This window comes from Phyllostomus hastatus, unplaced genomic scaffold (genome assembly GCF_019186645.2).
Source record: "Phyllostomus hastatus isolate PE091 unplaced genomic scaffold, TTU_PhHast_1.1 phas_contig_17, whole genome shotgun sequence".
Classification (NCBI taxonomy): domain Eukaryota; kingdom Metazoa; phylum Chordata; class Mammalia; order Chiroptera; family Phyllostomidae; genus Phyllostomus; species Phyllostomus hastatus.
The window spans coordinates 20075310-20096527 of NW_025333664.1; the positions used below are offsets into that span (position 1 = coordinate 20075310).

Genomic DNA, 21218 nt, shown 5'->3' on the forward strand with positions numbered 1-21218 from the left:
CCATGTGGAGCCCAAATAGAGCCTATCCAGAAGCGGCAGAGCCCAGAGATGGATTCTGGTGTCGTCCTTTGGGCCCAGAATCAAGCCACTGCTGAACCTAACACCATATCTGGATGTTTGGGAACTACCATTTTGTTGTTGCTGTTGCTTTAAACCAGCTTTTGTTTTGCTTTCTGTCATTTGTAGCTGAAATATAGTTGGCATTCCTCTGATCCAAGTCCTTGCCTCAAGGCTGACTTAGAGAGGCTAAGTGATGTGTCCAAGACACTCAGAGCTGTGGAGTGTAAGAGCAGGAGGTAGGAAACCAACACTGAGGCAAAGGCTGATTTTATGACACTCTCCACTCTGGTAATTCATTTGGCCACAGATATGGGACTCTTTGGGGCTTATGTAAACATGGGACTGTACAACTTCTGATTTTGAGCCAACATGAAAGAAATAGACTTTTTTGTTGTTGGTCTGAAACCATACTCATTAAGCATGTTTATTAAGAATGGAACATGTAGCCCTGACCTGTGTGGTTCAGTTTGTTGGGCATCACCCCACAGAGCAAAAGGTTACCTGTTTCATCCCCAGTCAGGACCCTTCCCTGGGTTATGGGTTCTGTCCCTGATTGGGATGTGTGTGAGAGGCAACTAATAGATGTTTCTCTCTCAATGGATCTTTCTCTCTCTTTCTCGCTCCCTTCCCCTCTCTAAAAAGAAATAAATAAAATCTTCTAAAAAAGAAAGGAATGGAACATCTAAGGGTGATAGGGATTTTAAATTATTTTACTCTCTCGTATGTCTTCCCTAGTTCCACCTTCACCATTTACTGTTTTTCTGGTGAAAATTTTAAATAGACATCTAATTCTTTTAAGTTTTTAAAAAATGTTTTATTTATTTTTAGACAGGGGAGAGAAGGAGAGAAACATCAATGTGTAGTTGCCTCTTGTGCGTCCCCTACTGGGGACCTGGCCTGCAACCCAGGCATGTGCCCTGACTGGTAATCGAACCAGTAATCCTTTGGTTCACAGGCTGGCACTCAATCCACTGAGCCACACCAGCCAGGGCTCTTTTAAGTTTTTAAAGAATGAAAACCTCCAAGAGGAGGAAAAAGTTTGTTGCCTAGAATCTTTATTTTTTCTACTCTGGAACTTGGGAAATGTCACCAATTTCCTGCTTTGGCTGTCTTGGTGCCACCCTCCCAACAATTCCTATTATCTCTTTCTTCTGGATGTGTTTGGGACACTGCAGGGAATCTCTGCCTCTCAGCATCCCTGGTGTGAGGCACTGGGACCGCTCCTTGCTCAGGCTCCATGCACGCATGCGCTTTGCAGACCATCTGGACCTGGGACACTACCACCGAGACTCCTAAGGGGCTTTTGTCCTGTTATGCCCTGGATAATGAGTTACAGTAATTTGGAGAAGCAGGTAAACTGCCACATTCTCTTCCCTGAGGGTGCTGAGGAGTTTGTTGGATGCTTGCAGCTCACAGGCCCATCCTCTTCTGTCTATCACCCAATGGGATTCCTAGGGAGGGTTGTCCACCCCCCTGCATTGACTTGGGCAGCCCCTGGGAGGTTGTGTGTCTGTACTCACAGTTTTTGCATTCGGTGAAATCACTGAGATCAATGTCACATGATTTTGCTTCTTCCAACTGTGAATGAACCACCAGTTAGGTTTGCAGAGGAAACACAGCAGGCCACCTCCTCTTCTCCTCCTCCCCTGTCCTCCTGTCCTTCTTCCTCTTCTACTTCTGGGCCTCCTTTGTGGCAGAACTCATTCTCTCCTTCCCCCTGCCCCCAGCTGGAGGCACTGTCCTATCCTACTGCTGGGGTCTTTTGGGCCAGAGGGGATGTTGCATTCCCTAGCCTCTGGACTCCTGAAGGCCAAAGTGTCCTGTTCATGTCTCTCCCAGCCTTAGGCCATATCTGAAGAAAGGGCTTCTTCCTGTCTTCCACCCAATGACAGATTTTTTTGATGGTACCCTCCCCTTTCTATGACTTACGTTTTCTTGCAATTTAACTGTCAGCAATTGAGAAATGACATCATCCAAGGGCAGAGGGACAGGGAGAGGCAAAACATCTGTGACCCTGAGAAAGATACAGGCAGAGAGTTGCATGATTTTGCATTTTTGGATTTCACCCAAACATTGGTGATAACCCATCCATTGATGATACAGCTGCATGATGTCCTGCTGCTTAAATTTTGCAACCACCTGAGTCCTTTCACCTTCGGTTTTAGTCATGAAGGAAGATGCAGGGATACCTGGGAAAATTAGCAAAGCCGGGCATCCGACCAGCGTTCCCACATGGAGGAATTTATCCTTCAGATACTGTGCACCTCTGGGAGCACACTTGTGTGAGACCTTACATATCAGCATAGGGTACAAAGCAACTATTCTTTGTTAAGGGACCGGTTAAATAAATTATAGTGCATCTTCATAAAAGAAGTATAGGTAGAAATAACATAAGAAGCTATTTACTGATGCAACTGATTCCAAGGAATTTTTTAATGTGAAATGATTGGAGTGTAGATATTACATAATTTCTACCCATTTCTCTGTTCGTGGATGTACACACATATTAGTTGCCTATGCAGGTAATATCTCTAAAAGTCAAAAAGAAGGACTGGATTCATTGGTTGCTTCTGGGGAATATAATTAGCCAGCTGGTATACATGGTGGATGGGAGACTTCACTGTATGGCTTTTTATATCTTTTCAGTTTTGATCTAGGTGAATGCATTGCTTATGCAAAAAAACTAGAACAAAATAGAAGTGTGCTTAGTAGGTAGGATGCAGGCTGAGTGGAGAAAAGCTGTTCTGAAATATAGTAGGCTGCTCCCTAGCAGAGACCCCTCTCTGGGCCTCTGTTGATTGATCATTGAAACCATTGGGTTGACTGAGCTGATCTATGAGGGTACCGCCCTGTGTACCAAGTGGGGACCTTCCGGCACACTGGCCCATTGATCCAGAAAAGGAGAAAAATGGTCTCACGTACGTCTTCACCAACTGAAGGTACACTTTGTTGACCTTGATGTCCTTCTCCTTGACTTGGAGGTTGACACATTGGGTGCTGTTTATGGAAATCCCAATTTTCAGAGTCATGTCCCCATTCACCTGAAATCCCAGGAGGCTGATAACAGGTCCTACTAGGCTGTGGACAACAAGACACAGGTGAAACCAGACCTGGCTGCAGGATATTGCTCAGCCAAAGAGGTGTGTGTTTGGGGAGTGAGCCTCATGGGTTTGTTCAGGTTTTGGAGACGGGGAAAGCTTGGTGCTTCCCAATGAGCAGGCCAGTGCCCTGTACACGGGATTCAGAGCCTGGTTCATGGCAGGCATTGCATTAAACACTGACAAATCCCTCTCTTGGCCAAACTTCAGGAAGTCTTTTGCCAGAGGCACCAGGCTGCCTTGTATCTAGATGCCCATCACAGGTTCACATTTGTGCCTAGCACCTGGGCTGTCTGTTGTGTGGGTGACAGCATAAGAAAGACCCTCTGTATACCAGAACCAGGTCTCATTAGCACTGAATGTTCTGGAGAAGACAAATGGCTCTTCCTGCCACTGCTAGTTGTATTGGTCACAGACATGGGTTCTGGAGGCAGAATGCCTGGATTCAAAGGCTTTCCCTACCATATCTCAGCTGTGTGACTGTGAGCAAGGTTTGTAACAGGTTTGCTGGTCTGATTTGGTTTTCTAATCTTGAGACAGGGCTACTTTTCTGATGAGGTCATCAAGAGGTTTCAGGAAGGTGAGAGTGCCTCAGTTAAGTGCCTGGGTGGAGCTGGGTCAGTGAGGTATCTGTGCTGTGTGTGTTAGTGCAAGAAGTCTTCTTCTTCCCAGTGTGGACTCCTGCCCTCTCCTGTCTTCCTGTGTGCCCTGGGCTTATATGTTAACCTGTTCTTCCCCCACATGTTGACTCTCACTGGCAGGGAGCACTTCTAGTCGTCCCTCTGTGCCCAGCATGGCACCTGGTATGGAGTAGCATTTATTAACTACCTGTTAGGTGGGTGAGTGAATGTGTGCATGCACACGTTTACTTTGTTAGCTTCCTGAGTGCTGTTAAACATGTTTGTCTCTGCCAGCTGCCTAGGACCGTGTGTGTAACTGTGGGCTGATTCTCCTTAGAGAGTGCAGGTTATCTGGAAGGTGTACTTCCCGAAATTCCAGTGTTATCAGTACAAGATGCACTAAGCTGTTTCTCTCTGTGTTGGCCATCTGTATAAATGTGCATATTTCACAAGGAAATGTGATTTTCTGATTGGCTAACACTCTTTGAGGGTGGAGCTTTTATGGGGTCATTGTCCTGCCTTGGTCCTGTGGGCTGGGGAGGGGGACTACTGTGCCTGGTGCCTAATCTGCCCCAACCTCAGACATCCCGCCTTACTCTGTGCTGTCTCTGCCTGGCCCTTGAACACTGGATATGAAGGGCCTGGTCCAGGCCAACCCACTGACTGACTAGGAGACAGTCTCACCCTTTTCCACCAATGAAGGCAGTAGTCTGGGCTTGGACAAGGATCTCATTGTCCGTCATCGCTGACATCATGTCGTCCACCGTTGCTTTTTGAACCTCTAATCTGCAAAGTGACAGCATCCACAGTCAGTTCTGGCTCAAGGACTCAGCCTGAGCTGCAGGAGAAATACCCTTGAAGCAGTCAGTTAACAATCTACCAACCCATCCATTCCCTGGATTCCCCAGTCCTGTTACCCACCCAGTTCTTAAACTCAGGAAATCTTGCTCTCATTACCCCACAAAGGGCAGAGTTTTAGCCCAGAGCTGGAATATTGCTTTGTGAAAATGTGGTTGTCTCTGTCCATGGGATCCATTATGGGAAGATGAACTTGAGTATCCCGATCTTAAGCTTTCTCATGTGCCATACCTTAGGGTCAAGGAAGCACTTACCCTAGCAGGAGATCCTTCAGGTTCACACCTCTGAGCAGGCCTGAGAGTGCATCAGTGACACCACCTGGCACCACACTATTCAGTATGCCCTCAGTGGATTCTGTGAGCCCGCCCACTGTGTTGAGCACACCACTCAGGGGTTCACTGACTTGGTTGAGCACACCACTCAGGGGGAGATTAGAGAGAAGAGAAGAGCCAGCTTTCCTTGCAGGATCCCTCTTTGCACCATTGGGTAGTAGGCCTCCCAAGACCCCCTGGGCCAAGGGTATCAGGTTACCAACAGCATCAGTGGCTTTGGAGAGTGATGGCAATGGGAGATTTGAGGACTCGCTGCTGGTCCCCTTGTCTGGGGGACCACTCTGGCCACCACCACCGAGGATATTGAGTGGGGAAGTGAGGTCTAACAGAGACAGCAAGTCCAAGTTGGACACTGTTTCTAACAGTGTCCCAAGCAAACCGGCCAGATCCACCTCTGCACACTTGAGCATCTCCTCAATCTGGGGGGGCAGGGTGCTGTTCAGATCTGAAATGGTAAAGAGACACGTTCTTACCATTAGCTGCCCAGCTGGTTCAGCCAGAGGAGCCTTCCCAGCTGGAGAGCCGGCACTGAAGGGTTGGGGGCCCATAGGCACTGTCCATCCTGCCTTCTAGACACACCAATCCAATCCCTGCTCTGCCCACCTGGAGGATGGCCTGGCCACCTAGAAATATACTAGTCCCTGTTAAGAGTTAACATTTGTTAGCACATTCCTGAGGCTGGCCTGGTGTGAGTATGTTACTCTGAAGTGACTTGGGCATGGAATGAAAGGACCCTGTTTAGCTTTTGAGCCCAGTAGCCTAGAATATAACCTAGGCCTGGCTCTGCCTCTCGAAGACCAAGTGACCTGAGGCAGGGTGTTCTGTTTCCTAAGCCCCAGTCTCTGCAGCCATCCATGCGTGTGTGATGGGACCTACAGTGTGGGTACTGGGTGCTGGATGAAATGAGTGAGGAAGTAGGTGAGGGGAGTGTTGGTGGAGCTGACAGTTCTGGAGTTTCCTGGTGTCCACCTGGGTGAGTCTGTGCAAGTCCCTTCCCTTCTGCAGGCCTCATTTTGCCCTTGTGTGTCCTTGGGAGGTCCTGCATGTTGACACACTCCCTCTGCTGGACCTCCTGCATCAGCTCTCATCCTCCTGCAGCACTGTTATGGTGGGGGTGGAGCAGGTGCTAACCATGGGTTTGCCTCCACACTGGAGAGAAGCAAGTCAGGGAGAACTGGGACTTCAGAAGATGGTGGTGAGGGGAGGTAAGGGTGGTCAAGAGCCAAGTAGCAGAGCTGTGAAGTCACAGGGTTTTATCCTGTCATGCTGCTCAGAAGAGCTGTCACATCTGGAGGGTGGACAGCCTTGGCTGCCTAGCAAGAAAGTGAACTGGGCAGAGGGACAAGATTCTTGGCCCAGTAGAGTAGCAGGAGAAAGAAGTGTGCTGGTATCAGCCCCTGTCCAGCTGCTGGGCCCTGGCCTGTGGAGCTTGCCCACTGCTTCCTGTGCCCTCAGGAAGGCTTCCTGTGCCCTCAGGAAGCCTTCCTGAGGGCTCCTCAGTCTGGAGGACCCTTGCCTGTTAGGGTGATGTGGACACACCTCCATCCCCCATATGTCTTAGACAATGTCTTGCATATGTGAACCTGGAGACCCACACAAGAGTGTTTAGGTCAACATTGCTTAGAGTAGCATACAACTGCAAGAAGCAAAGTTGATGTGTAAATCGTGAAGGATTCATCAGGTAGAGTAATACAGTGAAAGGGACACAAGTTTCTCATGGATTAATCACATCACAAGCATGAGTATGAGAGCAAATGCAAGCAGGCTACCTTTTGAGAAACTTTATAACACAGAGTGGGGATTTTTAGAATGAGTAGCTGTATAACATAATGATAAAGAACTGGCAAGGGAGGAATGATCAGGCTGGAAGCTTCCTTTGGTCGGGAGGGATGGGGGGGTAGGAAGGAGATCTAGCCCAGTAGGAGCCTTGGGGCCATCAGCAGCCCTATTCTTGGTTTTATTCTTAATGTAGATGTTGGTTACAAAGGTGTTTGCTCTGTATACCTTTTCGGTTTTTGTATGTTTGACAATGAAATTCACTGCTGCCACCACCAGACACTGCTTGATGGACACACAGCTGTCCTCTGCACAACTGTCTGAGCTTTTCTGTATATGTGAAGTAATCTGTAATAAGGGGGGATGGTTGGAGGAGTGGAGCAGATGTTCCTGAGGTAGTGCAGTGGCAGGGAGCTGTGAGGCTGGGCACTGCAGTCAGCAGGCAGGTGCCAAGTTTCCCTCTGTCACCCTGTCCTGTCATGCTGGAAGGCCAACCTAGGCCCCAGCTTCAGGGCCATTAAGAGGAGCCATGTGGGCTTTTTGCTGGTCTTTGCTTACTGATGAGTCCTATTCCCTTCTTATTCCCCTCACTGAGTCACTCATTTGAGAAGTATTACAATTCCTGACTCCTTTGCCCTCTTGCTCTGGGAAATTCTGGGGGGACAGAATTCCACATCTCCTGAGAAGGGAGATTAGGGAGCACCAGTCTAGTCCAGGCTTTTCAGAGTGGCCCTGGATTTCTTATTTTCTGGCTCCTGGTCAACCAGGTTGGTGCTTTAAACACCTGTGGGTGTCTGGGCTGAGCTCTGGAGCTCAGTATTGAGAAGCTGCGATTTCCTGGTACAGTGTCCAGGTGATAATCATATAAAAGGCAGGCAACCAGAATTTGCTGGATCCAAGAGCTTCCTTCTCCAGGCTTGCTTTGACGTGTGCTATACCCAGTATGTGGACTATGAGAAGCAGCCTCAGCATCATCTTGATCTTACTAGAAAACCAATACTGCCCTGACAGGGGAGTTCAGTTGGTTAGGGTGTCATCCTGATATGTCATGGTGGAGGGTTCAGTACCTGGTCAGCACACATACAAGAATCAATCAATGAATGCGTAAATATGTGGAATAAGAAATCGATGTTTCTGTCTCTCTCTTTCTCCCCCTTTCTCTCTCTCTGTAAGATCAATAAATAAAACATGAAAAGAGAAGACCGGTACTTCTGTGGTACTGCTACAGCAGAAGGTCTGGGAGTGCGCCAGGCAGCTCTTCTGTTAAGAAGCTTTTGAAGTGACTCTGATACCACCTCCTTTTTGAGAACAATTTGTTCAGAAGCAATAACTAGCCTTTAGTCTTGGAAATGAGAAGCACATGTGAGGGGTGTGGAAGTTAAAGGTGTATAAGTAGAACAGGTCTTACTTACAGTCATTGAGTTTGCTGCTGGACATGGGGTGGTTAGCCACGGGGGGTGTTACAGGTGGGCGTTGTCTAAAGGAAGAGCTTCCTACAATTGGGGGATATCTGAAGAACTGTCCAGATTGTAGAATGGGTCTTCTTCCAGAAAGATTTGGCAACCCAGAAGGAAGGCTCAGCGGGTCAACTGCTGCTGCCTGGACAGCCAGTGTGGTGACCAGGGCCCAGAGGGTCAGCATCTTGGCAGCTGATATCTGTAAAGGAGGGAGGGCTTCGTCAGACACCACATTCCCAGTGGACCAGAGGGCTGCCAGTATGTTTGTACTGGATGTACATGCAAGGTCCTAGCTGTTGTAGGAGGGTGCCATTCACATGGTAGATATTGTAGTTTGCATAGTGTATTCAAGGGACAATGTTTCAGCCCATGGCAGTCAGTGTCTTGAGAAGGGCTTCCATTGACTTCTATTTGACCTTTGCATAAAGGTGTGTATGGGCTGGTGGCCCCCTTTGAGTTCAGGCCACACCTTTCCCTGAAGGGTCCCACATTCTCTTGCCAGTCTTTGAGTTAAACATCCTTGAAGTGGTCTGAGTCACCTCTGGGGAACTAGACAGTGTTGAGTGATCCAACTACAAGTGGTGGTCAAGGTCTCTCCCTGTTTCAGGTCAGGCAATATATAGCGGTTTCTTTGTTGGTGTGAGCTTATCAAGGGCCCATTCCTTTGTGGAGTATGAATGGTTATCAGCTGCTTTAAACTGTCTGCACATTCCCTGAGGGGAGCCCATGTCCCCATTAAGCAGGTGGTGAAACTTGTGTAGAGCAGGCAGTTATGCTTGCCTGTGCCCATTGTCCAGCCCCCTGGTAGTTTTGTCTGGTCAGGATTAAGCCACCCAATCAGCCATTCCTGGGCTTGGCACCTGCCACCTTTTTGGTTATTGGGCTGTCCTGTCATTTTAACTCAGTGTGTAGAGGCCAGAGTTACCTCCCTGTGTAAGCAGCTCAGGTCTACTCTGTCTTTCTAAGGACCATCATTCTGTTTTGGGAAAGCACTGGCATGGTTCAATGGTGGCATTAGCCAGTTCACACTATTGCACTAGTATCTGGCACAAAGTGGGCTCCCTGTGTATGAAGTGAATGATTGTGTTAACCAGGCCATCCACCTGCTGTGGCCCCTTCTGTGTGCAAGGCCATGTGTGGTCCTACTGACCCCCGGCCATGCGGCCTTTTTCCCTCGGCTGGGGTTGAGCAGCCATAACTGGAGCGCTTGTGTAAATGTGTGAGTGTCAAATCCACCTCTGTTGGTTGGGTGTGTCCATGCATATACACTTACTGAGTACTGGTCAGGGTGCAAACATCTGTAATGTCTTATATAATCCTCCCAGCAAGTCCCGGCCCTCGGTAGTGCTATTACTCCCCTTTCCAGCAAAGGCACAGAGCTGGCTTCTCTCCCGGGCAGGAAAGCCCATCTGACTCTGAGCTCAACTCTGTGACTCAGTGGAAGTCACTCCTTTCCTGACTGTCAGAGTCCTCCCTTCCTGTGCCTCTCAAAGTCCGTCTGTCTCTAGCGCTTTGGGTGACATGGAGGCTTGTGTCTCAGGGCCTTTTCCCTCAGTGGAGCAAGTAGTCTCTGGAGTTCTTCTCTGTTTGGATTTTTTCCTCCAGATGAATTTTATAAAATTGGCCTTGTCAACCTTTGTTCTTGCTGTGGGTAGGTAGGCGCTGACCACACCAGGCTGCCTGTCATTCATCAGCGTCACCAAAGAGCCCCTCTTGCAGAAATGTTGGGAAGGACATAATGGGAAGCCAGTAACAATCCTTCACATTGAACAAATTAGGCTTTATGGAAAAAAAATCGTCACATTCTCATTATTCACTAATTTTGTGCTCATCTGTGAGAAACTGGCATTTACTGTCTCAGGTGACATGTAAGTATCCTGTGAGGAAAAATAAGGCAATTCTGTGCCTGTGACTGAGTTGGTGGCAATATTGGTAGACACTGTCTTCAGTGGGACCCTTTGAGAATCCCAGTCACAAATCCCCATATTCTAAAAGCAGAGGCACAGCCGTCAGTTGTGACAGCTGGCGTGCTAGGCAGAGTGCTGCGTGCATTTCAGCCAGGAAGGGGCCTGGCTGAAGAGATTCCAAATGCAAACCCTACTGTTGTGCTTTGATGAATCTCCTATGCTTGTTTCCAGCTCCAAATTTTGACCTGTTCTTTCATGAATTTGATTCAGTGAGCTCTTACCTTGCCGGGTGTAGATGAGTCGGTGTTGATGGGTGCACGTTTTCAGAAGCCACCTCTCCTCCTGCTGTTGTCTGGATCTGTCAGGTGGAAAACCACATCCTACTTTTATAGACCAGTGTGTCTTGGAAAGTCATCAGACATGAAGACATGTGATTCAAGTGTGCTGATAAGGGTGACGTGCTACAGGCTGATTTCCAAGATGGGTACCTGCTAATGGTTGTGACATTTGTCTGTGTCTCTGTGAGAAATGTTCATGGTGCCTGGCACTTTTTCAGAGGGGGCATGCTGGCCAGGTACTGTCCCCTCCCTGATTTCAACCTTTACAGGCCTGTTATCTCTGAGTTGTGCAGCCGTGGTTGAATGGCAGAGTAGAGCTGTCTGTGAGGCCACAGATGCCCACTCACTGAGAGCCCTTCACTAAAGGTGCAGCACTGTGTCCATAGTTGGCACTCAGCACTGAGCGACCAAACTAGTGTGGGGACCCGAGGAGAGGACGTGGGGTTGCTTTGGACAGGGTGTCTGCCTGTTGGGTGACATTTTATATCAGGTGTGTATAGGAAGTATGCAAATGTGCAAATATTTGGGAGTGAAAGGATGGATGCCTGAGGACCAGAGACGTACAGGGCGTCTGCAGTGGGTGCAGCACGACTGCAGGCCTGGGGGCTTGTCAGCGTGGTTGCTCTGGCCTGAGCCCGGCCCACTTTCCTTTCCCAGAGTGCCTTTGGGAGGAGAGTGAAATGTTTTCAGACGTGTGCTGCCCTTTTTATTTGTGTTTTAGAAATTTCAATGTCTATGCTGGGCTTCCTCTCACGTGTTCCTTATTTATCAGCTTGTAAACTCCCAGAGCCCATGCTCTGGGCCTCAGGCTTTCCCCTCCTGAAGAGGGCTATTCTCGGTCATCTGTTCAGTTCCTACCACTGGAATTTTTGTCATTTTGTACATCCTGTCACAGTCCTGCTGTGTGGTGTCATCACAGCTTTAGGAGACCATAGCCTGGGAGAGGGAGATGACTCTGACAAAGCGTATGGTTAGTGTCTGCTTCTGCTCTCTTGAAGTGGGGGAGTTGGTTGGGTCCCTGCCTTGGAGCAGGCTCAGCATGGCTGCTGCCTGGCCCGCCCCCAGCCCACTGTGTTCCTCGTATTGCGAACCTCCAGTGCCGTTCCTGTTGCCAAAGGCCCTGTTTTGGGCTTTGTTGTAACGTCAGCTACAGAGAACAAATGGCAGATGACCTTTCCTCAGGGAGTAGAAGCAAGCATTTTCACACGTGTTGATAAGTGGAGACAAAGCCCACTGTCCTGGGTCTTATTTTTCTTGGACATTTGAGGAAAATTGAGTGATCATTTAGGTGAAATTTGTGACACCCATTAGTGGGTGCGGCCCTTACTTTTGATGTCACTGATGGTTTCTCTGGACCCAAAGAATGACCCCAGCTCCAGAAGTGGGGGAAAGGCGCATCCGGGGTGCAGCCTTTGATGGCCCCTTGGGGCTTCCTGGTTCCTTGTCTTTGTCTGTGCTTCAGCCTGAGGAGGCGGGGCAGCCATTGAATCTGCTAATCCAGGAAGCACGTGAAGCGGTTTCTCAGAAAGTGGCTTAGCAGGCTGAGCAGTAGGGCTCCCTTGTTGTCAAATCCTAAGTGATTTGACCTTCTGACTCTGGAAAGCGGGGGTCCTTTCAAGGCTGGCCAAGGCTTTGCTGGCATCCCAGTTGCTGGTGATAACGCTGGTGCCAATTTTTAATGGCCTGTGGGTAGAGATGTCACCGTAGGCCTTTCTGAGCTGTGCGTGTCCTGGTTCAGAGGCAACAAGATTTTGACCTTTCATGGGTGTTTCTTTAGTGAATATGCACACGTACACTTGTAGTTTTATCTGTGTTTATGTATAAACACAGCCCTCTGTAGCACTGCTGCCTCAGTGTCCTGTGGCAGAACGGTTCTTTGCTGGTAATGGGAGTTCACAGGGGCCTCATATATAGACTGTGTGTTTCTGAGTACTCTGGAGTTGTGTGTAAAATCCAGGTCAATTTTTAGTTCTTAGTATATATCTTTCATGGGTTTTTCAATGAGCCTTGTGTTTTAGCAAAGGCGATGAATCAGAGTTTAGGAAGAGGCAGAGTTTCTGCGCACAGGCTTTGAGGCCAGACTGACATGTGCGTGTGAGTCCTGGTTCAGTATGTGACCTTGGGACAGTAACTGAGGAGGTGATCTTCATTCATCCCAGAGGGTTAAGTGTCTGATGGGCACTTTGTGCTGCTTTTCCTCCGAACGCCTGCTGCGGGTTTGCCATTCTCTGGCTGCACAGTGCTGGTAGTCGGCATCGTCTTGTATAAATGCATCAAATCAGCTTCATATATCGCAGCAGGTGTCACCTTGGTGGCGTTTTCCTGTTGATTCAGCCACCTTGAGTTTCACATGGAGGAGATCTCGCTTTGCCTGAGATGGAGAGCAGGGTCCTGCCGTGAAAATCACACTGAAGCCTTGGTTCTAAGGCAGTGCTTACAACTACCGAACCACTGCGAGTGAGCAATCAGCAATGCTCCTCACCCTCGCAACAGCCCATTGTCACCGTCAGCAGCAGCGGCGGCAGCATCACCGTCATCACCCACATCCCTTTTTAGTGATGAAGAAACTGGCTTATTGAGATTAAGTCGCTCCTCTACAAAAGTGGCAGAGCTGGGATTCTAGATGTTCCTGAAACCAAAGCCTTGGCCCAGGACATGCCATTTGTCTTCTGCCACTTGTCCGTGAGGTTCTTAAGGGCTGGGGCAGGTACATCCTCGTCTTCACCTAGTGTGCAGTGAATGTCAAATAAGTGAATGAATGAACCAGTGAATGAGCCAGTATCTCTGAGGCTCAGTTTCTCTGCATGTCACATGCCTGCCTCTCCTACTTGGGGTTTATGGGAGTCAGATAGGACAGCAGCTCTGAGAGTGTGAAGTGACAGTCACACATGGGGCAGGGAGTTCCCTCCATCTTCAGGCCTCCTTTCTCCTGTCTTCACCCCTTTGCAGAAGGGCACTGGGCAGAGAGACGGGCTCCAGTGGGGTGGTCAGTGTGGACACCTCAGGGATAAACCCCCTGACTTCTCACAATAAAACAAACATTCTTATCCCTCCCCACCCCCTGGCCACCCTTATGGGGTGTCTGTCACTTTTTAGGTCTGGGCCAAGATTTTTCCTCTTAAAAATGTATGACAGCCCTGGCTGGTGTGGCTTGGTTGCCTGGAGCTTTGTCCCATAGACTGAAGGGCCGCGGGTTCGATTCCCAGTCAGGTTGCGGGCCGATCCCTTGTGGGGTCATGTTTGAGAAGGCAACTAATTGCTGCTTCTCTACCACATTGATATTTCTCTCTCACATCGATGTTTCTTTCTTACATTGATGTTTCTTTCTCTCCTTTTCTCTCTCTAAAAGCAATGAAAAAATATCCTCAGGTGAGGATAAAATATAAAAAACTGTATGACAGGATTGAGATCATGTCGCTCTCTTGCTTGACACTTGTCACCGATTCACCATTGCACACACCAGTGTTTGCCCTGGCTGTGGAGACTCTGTGTGGTTTGAGTTTGTCCTGCCTTCCTGTGTCCTCATTCCCCAACACCCCTCGCTAATCTGTTCAGCCAGACTGGCTTTCCTTTAGTTTTGGGGGGTTATACCTAGGTTAGGACCTTTCCATATTCTGCGCTCATTGCTTGAACTCTTTCCTTCACATTTTGCCTAAATTACTCATCCTGCAGGTCTCAGCTCACATACCTCCTCCCAGAGGCCTTCCCTGGTACCCCGTCTAAGCCAGGCTGCCCCTACATCAGTCTTTTTTTCAGTACACTCCTATGGTTTTCCTTTTTGGTCTTTCTTGGAATTTGTAGTCATGTGTCCGTTTGTTGGCTGATTTGTTTCTTGTCATCTCTCTTATAAGCCTCATGAGGGCAAGAAGTGTTCTTGCCTTGTTTTTGCTCAAGCGGAACAAACTATGTGCTAAATCATATTATTTATTTAGATTTTATTTATTTTTAGAGAGAGGTGAAGGAAGGGAGGATGAGAGGGAGAGAAACAATGATTGGCTGCCTCTCGTACCTGCCCCGACCAAGGGCTGGGACTGAACCTGTAACCCAGGTATGTACCCAGACCTGGAATCAAACCAGCAACCTTTCGCTTTGTGGGATGATGCCCAACCAACTGAGCCACACTGGTCATGGCAGATCATATTTATTTATAAATGAGAACATTTTCTACCTATTGGTAAAAGTCAACCATGTTCAACAAAAAAAGTTTCGAAAATATATTAAGAAAAAAACACTTTTATAATCTTAAAACTGTGATTCAACAATCACAGCCAGCATTCTGAGTTAATTTATTTTAATCTGGAATTACATGGTAAATCATCTTGCATACTGATTTTTTAGCGAGCATTTGCTTTTAATATCAAATGCTCTGTAAAACATGATTTTAAGAGCTGTGAGATATTTCTCATTAAGAATTTCTTTAAAAAAAATAAAAATCTTATCCTGACCAAGTTGGTTGGGCATTGTCCCGTAAAGTGAAAGGTCACTGGTTCGATTCCCGGTCAGGGCACATGCCTGGGTTGCTGGTTTGGCCCCTGTTCAGGGTGTGTACAAGAGGCAACTGATCCATGTCTCTCTCTCACATCAATGTTTCTCTCCCTCTCTTTTACCGTCTCTTTCACTCTCTCTAAAATAAAAAAAAAATCCTGTATTGTTGGACATTTCAATTTTTTACTATATAATTGATTCTGTGGTAATAGTTCTTGCCCTTATATCTTTATCTGCACCTCTGATTAATTTTTACTAACTCCTCAGTAGGGTTAATTTATCATATACATTTCTAAGAATATGAATATTTTTAAGATTTTTTATTTGAGTGAGATCTGGCTTGCTGTTGCCAACCTCAAGCATTTGGATTTATTGTAGGGGAAAGTGTGTGTCAATGAGTGAAATATCTGAGTTACAAATTTACTCAGGAAAGGAGAGCAGTGTGACTTTGCTGAACATCTTCAGTTAGGTTTTGTTTGTTTTAAGGCATTATGTAAAGGAACTCTCTGCTTTGATAAACCAATGAGGATTATTTGTCCTTGGAATATATCTTTACGTAAGTGGGAAATCTGAAGTCCTCGGTCCCTGCCTCTCCTCTTGTTTTCACCAATGTTGTATTCTCAGGTGTGTGTGGGGCCTAGATTAGCAGTGATAAGTTCATCCATCCATCACTCACTTGTCTGTCCATCCATCCATCTATCCATCCTTCTTTCTATCCATTTATCCATTCATCTATCCACATATTTCTCAGATATTTATTAAGCACCTGCTATATGCCAGGTACCAGGGATGCGTCCGTGAGCCATCATTTCTGTCCTCGTGACTTGTGGTGAGAGAGACAGACGCAGATTAGTACAAGGGGGGACCCAAGAAAGAACCTGGAATTTATTTGTAAAAAATTGTGTATTTATTCTTACATGTTTAAACTTCAGTCACCATCAAAGTACTCTCCATTTGACGTAGTACACCTATTGAGATGAAACCCAACTCACTGATTTTCATGCCTTTTAGTGCTTCTGCTTTTTTTTTGTTTGACCTCTTCCACATTGGCGAAATGTTTCTCTGTGAGGTCTTTTTTCATTCAGGGAAACAAACAAACAAAAAAACATGTTTGGGGTGAGTTTGGGTGAATAGGGAGAGTGGGGCATGGGGGTCATGCCTCTTTTGGTAAAAACTGCTGAACACTCAGCACAATGTGGGTAAGTGAGCTTGTAAATCACCCATTATGAAATGGGGAAACGTGCTGAAAGAGTTAAAAACAGATCACTGAAGCCAAACACAGTCTCTCACAACAATGCCAGCTGGCACCCTGATACAGATGGGTTTCTAGACCACTCACCTAGTGGGGAAGCCTGCACTACAAGGAGCCCAGGTTCCAGAAGATAATTCTGTTTCTTTTGGGTCTCCCTCATAAACTGTCTCTTCAATAAAATAATATGTTGTGCTAAGTGTTTTGAAAGAGATGGAGAGTTATTATGGGAGTGGTGGAGGACTTCTTAGATGAGGTAATTTCTAAGTTTACTTAAAGTATGTGAGGAAACTACCCACGCAGGGTCAGGGGAGGAGGGAGGGGGAGAGGCCTGTGCATGCCTGCTGCCTGCAGTAGGGAAGAACTGTGGAGTGTTTTGGTGTGTCTGGGCAACTTAGCACAGAGCAGGGTGGGAAGGAGGGTGGGGAGGAAGAAGGGACTAGACACCCAGGCCCAGGACTGGGTCAGGTAGAGCCTTGTGGGCTATGGTTAAGATTGTGGATTTAATTCTGAGTGGGATGGGAAGCTATTGGAGGGTTTTAAACAAAAAGTGATGATTTGGTTTATGTTTTGAAAATCCCATGCTGGCTGCTATGTAGAGTGTAGGCTGGAGGGACAGAGTAGAAGCAGAGAGGCTTTTTGGTGGATTTGATAGTGATTTGGACAGCAGGACAGCAGGATCAGTCTAGATGTTGGACTAGTGGGGAGGAATTGGAGACTTCATTTGCTTTTGGCCTGGGCCACTAGCTGGGGGATGGCGGGACCTCGTCATGGGTGTGTAAGAGAGAGAGCCTTCCATGTTCTCCCTTCTCGGTCCCTCTCTTTCTTCCAGTGAGTTTCCCCCCATTCTTTGGGTGGTTGTCCCTGCTGTGAAAAGGCATCTGTCTTGTGTTCACTTCCCTCAGTACTCTGCTCCTTGGTTCTTGGTGGCTCACACACTGGGGCCTGCCTCCTGGGGAACTCAGTGCCTGAACTCTGGAGCACAGAGGTTCCTCAGAGGTGCTTGCCTTGGGGGTTAGGAGTGGTGCTTGAGGGGGCAGAACCACAGCCCCAGCCTCCTTCTAACCAAAGCCACTCTCTTGTCATCTGTTTTATGTATGGGGTTTGTTTGTGAGCTTTTATTTCAAGAAGAGGATCATTAGCCTTGAAAATTTTGAAAACCACTTCTTAAAAGGTGTGTTTCCTTGGGTAGACCTCTAGGAGCGATGCCAGTGGGGAAGACTTTAGGCCACCAGAGCAGGTGAGTGGGAAAGGTGTTTTGGGCTGTGTGTTATCTGGCTGAGCTTAGAAACCTGGGGGTGGGGATGGGGGGCCCAGAGAGGCCATATGGAGTGGGGGGAGCAGGAAGGTGGTCTTTGGAGCCAGTGTCCTGACTTTCAGCATCAGAAGCGGTGTGAGCTGCCTGACTTCGCAATGGGGGTCATTGCACACACCCTGTCAGGTACCAATGACTGTCACCCCAAAGAATGCATGGGATAACAGGTGTGAATGCCTGCAGACTGCAGAGTGAGATGCACCTGTCAGAGTCATGGGAGGGGAGTGAGGGGCTTCGGTGGCTGGAGGAGAGGCTCTCCCAAGCCTGGATAGGTCTGAGGAGTAAGCTGAGGTCTGCCTAGCTTTCCTCAAGGTCCTGAGGAAGGCCGTATTTGTTCATTTTGTACTCAGCATCTACCATGTGCCAGGCATTGTGGTCACACACAGGTGGGCAAATGCTGGGCTTGGGGTAGGAAGATTCAGCTCTTTCTTGGGAAAGTGTGTCCCGGCCTCCAGCTTATCTTACATGTGACACACACACACACACACACACACACACACACACACACATATACACATACATACTAAAGGCTGGAAGATTTTGCAAGGCTGAAATGCAGGGCTGTCCTAGCTAGAGACCTTGTGGGGGCTGCCAGTTGGGGAATTTTTTTCTTCATTGTTAGGCTTATGGTTCATATTTGAAAAAAAGTTTTCGAGTCAAGTAATAAACCCACAGCATGGTTTGCTCTTGGCTCCAAACCTTTACTCCAGGACAAGGACTCTGCACCAGTCCTTGCGGTTCCTTCCATGATGTGTGCTGCATGGGAGAGAACTGGCCTGCAGTGGGGCCTCCCCACCCAGCTCTTGTTTCCAGAGGCCAGCTGAGGTTACTGAGGGAGATGGACCCTAGTTCATGCCCTGGACAGAGATCATGATGAGCCTCTATCCTGCCTGTGGTGGGGATTTTATCACAATCTAAAATTTCTTTTTATCATTTTTTTTCCTGGGTCCAGGCCTAATTTGCTGTCAGCTTTGGCTGGTGTCCTGAAGTAAGAGGGTCATCTCTGTGCTTTGCTATCTCTTCATGTTTGGCGAGTATGGAGCTGTTCTCATCTGACCGCAAAGGCCTCTGGTTCCTTGCCTTTCTCAGCTCCCTGCCCTGCCCTGCCCTGCCCTGCCCTGCCCTGCCCTGCCCAGGCTACAGGGAGGGAGGGCTTCTGGCCCTCTCCCTGGAGGCCAGTGCTTGTGGGCACATGACAGTTCTGCTGCCCGCCACACCTTTCAGGGCTGCAGGAGCTCAGAGGTGTGGTTGTGAGGTGCGGCATCTCACAGTCTCCCACTTGGAGCCAGCTTTCCTCTTGGGTGGTCTGGCAGTTTCCCTTGGCCCCTTTCCCTCATATTCAAGACCTCCCAGATATCTCTGGGTTTTACAGTCCCTTCTTTTCTTAGGGATCCCGAACTTCTCTTTCCTGCTTCCTTCCTTTCTCTCCCAGGGAACCTTTTCTGCATGTGTAGATTTTCTGTGTGTCTTTCTACACCCCATCCTATCAGGGCCTGAATTTGGGAAACTCAGGCCCCTTTTCCATTTTCTGAGGAACCTCCCTTTTCTGAGACACTGACCACTGAATTCAGAATATTCTCCGAGGGGCCTGGTGAAATCAGAACTATCAGGGAGAAAACTTTTTTTGAACATTTCAAGCTGGCCTCGTCACCTCCTGGAACCCCTTAGGAACCTCAGAACCAGTTACTTTCAGTAACTGTAAGATGCTCTCAGGCCATCTTTTCTATATTCTCTCCAGTCTTAGAATTAGCATTTTCCCTAAGGAGTCCTGATTACTTTTCTGAGGAATGGCACCAGAAACCAACATCTGGGTGCTGGGTATACATTTTGCCAATTTGAATGGGAGGGTGTTTTGTTTTTCAATGGAGTTGAAATTCATATAACATAAAATTAACCATTATGAAGGGATCGGTTTAGTGGCATTTACTATATTCAGAGTGTTGTGCAACCACCATCTTTGTCTAGTCCCAAAAGATTTCCATTAATGAAAATAAAAGCGCATCCTTACTAAGCATTTATTCCCTCTTACCTACTCTGTTCTCCTGGCAACCACAACTTTGCCTTTTGTTTCTATACATGTAGTTGTCCTGAATATTTCTTTAAAAAAATTTTAAAGCCTTTGATGAGGAAATCTACCAAAGGCTTTTTCAAAAAATTATTTATTTTTAGAATGAGGGAAGGGAGGGAGAAAGAGAGGGAGAGAAACATCAATGTAAAAGAGATGCCTCTCGTACGCCCCTAACTGGGGACCTGTCCCACAACCCAGGCACATGCCCTGAATTGTACTGGTGACCTTTTGGTTCTCAGGCCAACACTCAATCCACTGAGCCACACCAGCCAGGGCTGAATATTTCATATATTTCATATAAACTGAATATTTTGTACTGTACAATATGTCATCTTTTGTGTATGGCTTCATTCATTGAGTATAATTTCAAGACACTGGGCACAGTTTTTATGGTTTCACCAGGCTGTTACCTGCTCTGTTCTATCCAGGGTTGAGCATTGGGCCCATGCCTCTCGATGTGTAACATGTGATGTTGGGGAGGTTGGGTTCTAGCCCCTGGGTGATTTTCATGTTGGGCCAATGGGCAAAGGAAAGCACTTGGAGTTGGAGAGGGTCAGGGAACAGAAGTCTTAATCATTGTCATGATTGTCCCCTAGTACACTAGATAAATTAATCCTGGGTTTTGTTACCTCATCATTCACATTATCAATTTTTATGTCCCTTGTAAGTAGTGATTTTACTAGTCATAAACATATGATGAAGCTCCTATTTTGCAGGCATTGAAGACATGTAAGTAATTTTCTGCATGAAAACAGGATAATTATTAAAGAGATGATTACAAAATGCCAAAAATTCCTATTCTTGATTTTCTTGCACTTGTTAATTCAAGGTAACATTGGTGAAATTTCAAAGGACAGTTGACATTTTCAGAATACTATTCAACTTGGTTCAGTGTTGCTTGAGAGGTTTCCAAGTGCTTTCATTCTTGTCAATTCTTGGGTATCAGGTGTGCTGGGTTTAGATTGCTGCCCAAAGGTCTCTCTGTGGGGAGATAAAACATAACTGATTATACTCCTAATGTGTAATGTGGCTGCAGGCACAGGCTGCACCAGCCAGCACACTGGTCTCCCTGACCACAGCACCTGCCCTAAGGGGGAGATAGGGAACAAATCAGCCAGGGGAGCCCCAGAGGTTGTATCTGGGTGATTGTCAGTTGAGCTCAATCCATCCAGAAATGAATGGATGGTTGAAGCTCCTGGTGGGTGAGGGGACCTCCATGTGGAGCCCAGATAGAGGCTATCCAGAAGCGGCAGAGCCCAGAGATGGATTCTGGTGTCGTCCTTTGGGCCCAGAATCAAGCCACTGCTGAACCTAACACCATATCCGGATGTTTGGGAACTACCATTTTGTTGTTGCTGTTGCTTTAAACCAGCTTGTGTTTTGCTTTCTGTCATTTGTAGCTGAAATATAGTTGGCATTCCTCTGATCCAAGTCCTTGCTTCAAGGCTGACTTAGAGAGGCTAAGTGATGTGTCCAACGCCACTCAGAGCTGTGGAGTGTAAGAGCAGGAAGTAGGAAACCAACACTGAGGCAAAGGCTGATTTTATGACACTCTCCACTCTGGTAATTCATTTGGCCACAGATATGGGACTGTTTGGGGCTTATGTGAAAATGGGACTGTACAACTTCTGATTTTAAGCCAACATGAAAGAAGT

General features: G+C 47.4%; 1 protein-coding gene across 1 annotated transcript; it reads right to left on the minus strand.

Annotated features, from left to right (window-relative positions):
• Positions 1 to 1470: 1470 nt before the first annotated feature.
• Positions 1471 to 12983, minus strand: LOC123815033 (vomeromodulin-like). The gene is made up of 6 exons (XM_045833195.1): positions 12929 to 12983; positions 4891 to 5413; positions 4463 to 4564; positions 2983 to 3138; positions 1990 to 2074; positions 1471 to 1638 (listed from the first exon to the last, which is right to left on the minus strand). The coding sequence occupies exons 1-6, from the start codon at positions 12981 to 12983 to the stop codon at positions 1471 to 1473; spliced, it is 1089 nt and encodes a 362-aa protein (XP_045689151.1).
• Positions 12984 to 21218: the final 8235 nt, after the last annotated feature.

Coding starts and splice junctions, on each gene's coding strand:
- LOC123815033 (XM_045833195.1), bottom strand. CDS start 12,983: ATGACGGTGATGCTGCCGCCGCTGCTGCTGACGGTGACAATGGGCTGT. Junction 5,414..12,928: donor GACAATGGGCTGTTGCGAGG/GTGAGGAGCATT, acceptor TTACCATTTCAG/ATCTGAACAGCACCCTGCCC. Junction 3,139..4,462: donor GCCTTCATTGGTGGAAAAGG/GTGAGACTGTCT, acceptor TGTTGTCCACAG/CCTAGTAGGACCTGTTATCA.